A 5,397-nucleotide genomic window follows, 5' to 3' on the forward strand; every position below is an offset into this window, starting at 1 on the left:
GTGTGTGTGTGTGTGTGTGTGTGTGTGTGTGTGTGTGTGTGTGTTTCTTCCCCCCTTCTTTGAAGTGCCGAACTCTTTCTCTGTTCTTTTCTGTTCACGCCCCACCACTACACGCTGTCAGCGCTCTTGGCAGCAGATAATGATCTCCCACTGCTTTTGTAATTGGCCAAATAAACACTTGACAACACTAGTTTAAAACAGACAAGTTATTTGGTTTTAATTAACATAGCCGGGCCTGTAATGGCTTCATTAAAAATGCGTTATTTCAGCTGCACATTTGATTATGCTGGAAACGGACATCTTGAGGGCCCGTGTTTATTTTTTTCACCCCCCACCCCCCCCACCCCACCCCACTTCTCTTTCGCAGCCGAGCGTCGCTCCGTGTCGCCGCCTCTGTTATCAGTGTTTTAATCATTTGATTCAAGTCACAATTGTGATGTTTATTTTAAACTTCACATTAATTGCTAATTATGGGGTTTTAACTGTGTTGGAATCTGCTGTTCCCTAATGACAAATACTCCAAGTTGACATTAGACGATATTTCCCCCCCCCCTTCCACAATAATTTTTCATCAGGAAAGCGATAGAATGTTAAAGACTGCCGAAAAGCCCCATCTGTCTTTGCGTTCGGATCCAGATTTAAAATTAGGCTTTCTAGTGCCGAGCTCCGCAGTTGTTTCTTTTATTATTGCTTTAAAATTCATCTCAGGTAAAAAGATTTTAATTAGGTTCTTTATTCTGTTGATTTATGTTGTTGAAGATATTCATCTAAATGGAAAATACGGAAGAGACTTTTTTTGAACAATTGCATAAATCTGGTGATGTATTTAGTTTAATTATATTGACTCAAGGTTAAAAACAAACTGCATAGCAGAGAGCTAGATTTTATCGTATGTATGTATGTATTCATGTATGTATGGCAGTGCAGACGGGAGAAGTGAGAATATGGCTTAGAGAGAGCAGAGGAAAAAACAACAGCTTTGTTTGTTGACAGATGCCTCCATGCTTATGGTCTGTTAATTGGATAACAATGTAAACAATCACCGATGGCGCCCGTGTCCTGTGTCAGTGTGGCATGTTGTTTCCCTACTTTCTTTCTCAGAGTCAGATGCTGCTCGCCTCCCCGTCGCCTCTCCCTGGTGCACTCGCGAGCACGCACGCATCGTCCCGATTCTCCTCCGGCGGCGCGCGCCCACGCACACACTCGCGCCTCTTCTAAAGACACACGTCTGCGCACACACACCTGCTCCACCCCCAAAGCCTCATTTACTCCTACCTGATGCTGTGGTGTCACAACAGCCTGTCGGGTTCATTAGCATGGCAGCCATTTGTGACGCACTGCTTCTGAGGTGGGATAATATTCCACCGTTGGGCTGGGACATGTTTGCAACACACACACACACACACACACACACACACACGCACGCTTTGTGGCATCTCACCCCACCCCGCTGCACTGTTAAGCAGCTGACTTGGTGAGGGGTAGGAGGCTGATGTGGCAGCTCCTCCCTGCCCGCACCGGGCTCACCAGGACCCTGCTGAGAAGTCAAAAGTCTAAATGACACAGGGAGATGAAAACACGTAAAGTCAAAGCCCCCAGCTTCCATATGGTGTGACATTTTCAAACACCTCCGGGAGTCAGATAGTTTATCTGACGCTGAGTTGTGCTCCGAGCCTTCCCTTGTTTAATTTGGCCTGTTTTTCCCACTTTTCTCTCCCTCCAGTTAAGAAAACATGATAAGAAATACATATTTTTATTCATCTGTTTATAAAAAAAGAGTCCCCTTGTGAAATTTGACTGCCAAAACATAGGAGCGTATGTAAAGCTGTGGTCCAGTTCACGGTCATGGGTCAGATTTTATTCTGTGAGACCTGTGACTTTACATGTCGGGAGGTTGACGTTTACGGTGCGTGGCTTGACCTCTGACCTTCTACAGCAGGTACAGGGAGCTGGCTAATTATCCCACTGCGAGGTTAGAATAGGATCCCTAATCAGAGGGACTGATGCAGCAGTCATCAGATAAGCCCCGGACACATCTCTGTGTCACACCACCTCACCCGTTCAGCCCAGGTGTTAGATTGGTCCAGTGTAACACAACCCTTCCAGTGATTAGCTCACATAAGCTAAGAGGCCCACAGGGGGTGGTGGGTGTCAGGGAGATTCAGGTCGTCTTGTTTTCTAAAACACAGGTCAGACCCCCGCTTTTATGTCGGCTAACTCGATCAGCCACGTTGTGGGTGGTTCGGCATTATTTCTCTCCTTTTTAGACAATTGCTTTTGCGTCGTTTTCAGCACCGAAAAAATGTTTCTCTCCTTTACACCATCAGCGACGTTTCTCTTTGACCTTTTCCACAGCTGAAATTGGCCATTATTAGCCTTTAACAATACACTCTTTTAATTCACCACTCTTCCTCTCTCACACACTCTCCTGCCCTGCAACCTTTATCGGTTTGTTCTGGACTGGAGGCTTTTTAAGAAAACAAACGTTCTCCTCACAGGGGAAACTAAACTCTAGCTGCTCACATTTCTGCCTGAACTTTCTTTTTTTTTAAGCATGACGTTAGAATAATACACACGGTTCACATGCTTGTGTTGACACACAGTAATGAATGGAGTCACACAGGGATTTCAGTGGCTGTGAATTAAAGGAAGCTTTAATATGGATAAATCAGAGGAGCAAGTTTAGATATGATTTAAAGCCACACTGACTCCTTAAGAGACATATCATTCAAAATCCACTCTTTTAGCCATTAAATGCATTTTGTTGTGTACTCACAGTGTATATAATATAAACTTCTGTCAAAGTACAATGGACTGCTCTGGAAGCTGACGGGGGAAGAGATGTGCAGCACCTCGTTTTGATTTAAAGAGACAGACTCAACACGAGTTGATCTGAGACACACCTCAGAAAAGTGTTGAAAGAGGGGCTTGTGGAGTTACAATAAGGAGGAATTCAGACCAAAGCATTGCAGTTCCACTTTATATAGAGCCCAACTGCATAAAATAAATGTGAAAAAGAAGGATTTAAAAGTAGATTTGCACCGATAGTTTTCTGGCTGATCACCAGTCTTAAAAAGTCTCATTCTGATTTTGGCCAATACCAATTTTTTTAAATAGATGACACCGTCAGTTGTTGTAAGGTCACAATACAACTACAACGTTTCAATCGTATTTTATTGAACACCATTGAACAATACCCTTGAAACAATTCAAAATTGTTTTAACTGGATATTAGGTAGAGCTCACAGCAGAGCAAAACAGGACAGTGGCTGATTTTCAGGCTTTTGTGGAGGTAGATGACAAGCTGATCTTTTCCACAGGTCTTATGTATCGGCTGATCTTGCAAAATTAAGGAAATTGATGCAGATAAATTGGTATATAATCGAAAATGTCTCCTTTTAATCCTCTGTTTGAGGTGTGTTGTTTTTTAATACAAATTGAACCCTTTGAAAATTATTTGTCAAAATAAATGCTGTACTTCACCTGTTAATGCTGCTTATTTATGTTTCACTTCTAATTTTGTTTTACTTTCAGAGTTGTTTGAAATAAGCAATCCACAGACTGCATTTTAGTAATTGAATTTTATGGACTAAAAAAACTGAAATAAATCATTAGTTTGCATCTAGGCTTTATTGAAAGACAGTCCAGTTCTCATCCCTGCTCTCCTCCCACCTTGTCTCACCTCAGATCACTCAGTTGGATCCAGGGTCGACTCTGCTGGAGGCCAAGTTGTTTCCTCAGGAGACCCTCTTCCTGGAGGCTAAAGAGTAGGAACAGACCCTGAGAGAACCCACTGACAGACGGATGAACTGGCTGGACGCACACTAGTCACCAAGCATGGCCCCATCCCCACCGTCTGGGCCTACAACACACACATAAACACACACACACACACACACACACACTAATCTCTCAGACGTACATACACACTGGCATGCACATCCAGTGACACAAGCGTGAGTAAGCTTCTCTGCCCTCGGCCTGTTTGTGAAACATGACAGCCTGGTGTAAAACGTGTTGCACAGAGGAGGAAAGACAAGCACACAGCCAAACATTCACCTTCCTGAGCCTCCCCTCTCCACCACCCCCACATTTTCTTGACTCTTCACACACACGTCACATCTTCAAACTGCTGTATCATGGTTCTCTCGTCACAACACAAACACGGAGCAGTAACAGCATTGAGAGACTGGCTTGACAAACCTTTGTCACAGAAAAATAAATCAATAAAAAAACAAGGACTTCATCCCTCTGTTTCCTTATTTAAAACGTCAAGTTTTTAATTTTTTCCCCCCTTTCTGTGTGTTTTTAAATATGTAATAAAAAGAAGCATCTAGATTAGATGACTAACTGTTCCTCCAACTTCCCTGCTCTCCTTCGTCCCCCTCTGTTCGCTGTGAGAACGAGACCTGATGGGGGCACCGTCTGCAGCCTCTGCTTCGTCTCGTTTTATCTGCTGCTCCACCGGTCAGCCCTTTTTTTTTTTTTTGTTCCTCCTTTTTAAAATTTTCTGAATCCATTTTAAGTGTGATGCTGTATTAGTTTTAGTTTGATACTCATTATAAAAAAAGTATATATGAATGTGAGCATCGGTTTGTTTTTCCCAGAAAATCTGTTGAAGCTTGTCAAACACAAACATCGACTTAAACATAGGATCTGTTTTATTTAGATTTTTGGAACATATGCCACAAAAGTTTCTAAATCTAACTTTTTGAGGGAACTGAGTGGTTATATGAGAAGTTTATAATTTTTATATCAAAATCTAAACCTACAGCCTGTTTGTTCCTGTAGTTTCTGTGATTTCAAATAAGAACTTCTGTTTCTCAATAAGCTGCTGGAGTGTTCAGAAACCTTATGGATCAGAAAATAATGTGGGTCTTCCAGAGTATTCAGCTTCAGTTTTTATACCAAAGCTCAGATCTGCGCAAGCAGACCTTCTCCTTCCCTCTCTTCAGTGTTGTTAACTATCCTCACCACCTGCTGATGAGGAGAGATTACGCAGGCTTAGCCCTCCATTTGCAGCAGAGCTCCTCTGTCAGAGCGCGCCATCAGAGAAAACCTTGTTAACAAACTTTTTTTTTGACAAAATAAGACGTCTTTATCAAAAACAACCCGTACCTGGAACATCTAGACCAGGGGTTTCAAACCCAGTTAGACGGGGCCAAGATTCAAACTTGGGCCAATCAATGTTTATTCAAAGCACTGGATTTAAATGTTGTATACAGCGGGTAAAATAAGTATTGAACACGTCACCATTTTTCTCAGTAAATATATTACTAGAGGTGCTAATGACATGACATTTTCACCAGATGTCTGTAACAACCCAAGTGATCCATACATACAAAGAAATCAAACCATAAATGTCCAGAAATGAAGTTATTTGTAATAATGTGGAAT

The 5,397-nt window shown here is 42.3% G+C and overlaps 1 protein-coding gene across 1 annotated transcript in view; it reads left to right on the forward strand.

Moving 5' to 3' along the window:
- Positions 1 to 4,246, forward strand: part of faf1 (Fas (TNFRSF6) associated factor 1) — a 57,166-nt gene extending 52,920 nt beyond the window's left edge. Inside the window, exon 19 of the mRNA XM_014028771.1 lies at positions 3,688 to 4,246. Within this exon, the coding sequence (XP_013884225.1) occupies positions 3,688 to 3,771 (84 nt within the window). The 3' untranslated portion in view covers positions 3,772 to 4,246. The remainder of the gene's footprint in view (positions 1 to 3,687) is intronic.
- The last annotated feature ends 1,151 nt before the right edge of the window (positions 4,247 to 5,397 follow it).

Source organism: Austrofundulus limnaeus, unplaced genomic scaffold (genome assembly GCF_001266775.1).
Source record: "Austrofundulus limnaeus strain Quisiro unplaced genomic scaffold, Austrofundulus_limnaeus-1.0 Scaffold804, whole genome shotgun sequence".
Taxonomy (NCBI): domain Eukaryota; kingdom Metazoa; phylum Chordata; class Actinopteri; order Cyprinodontiformes; family Rivulidae; genus Austrofundulus; species Austrofundulus limnaeus.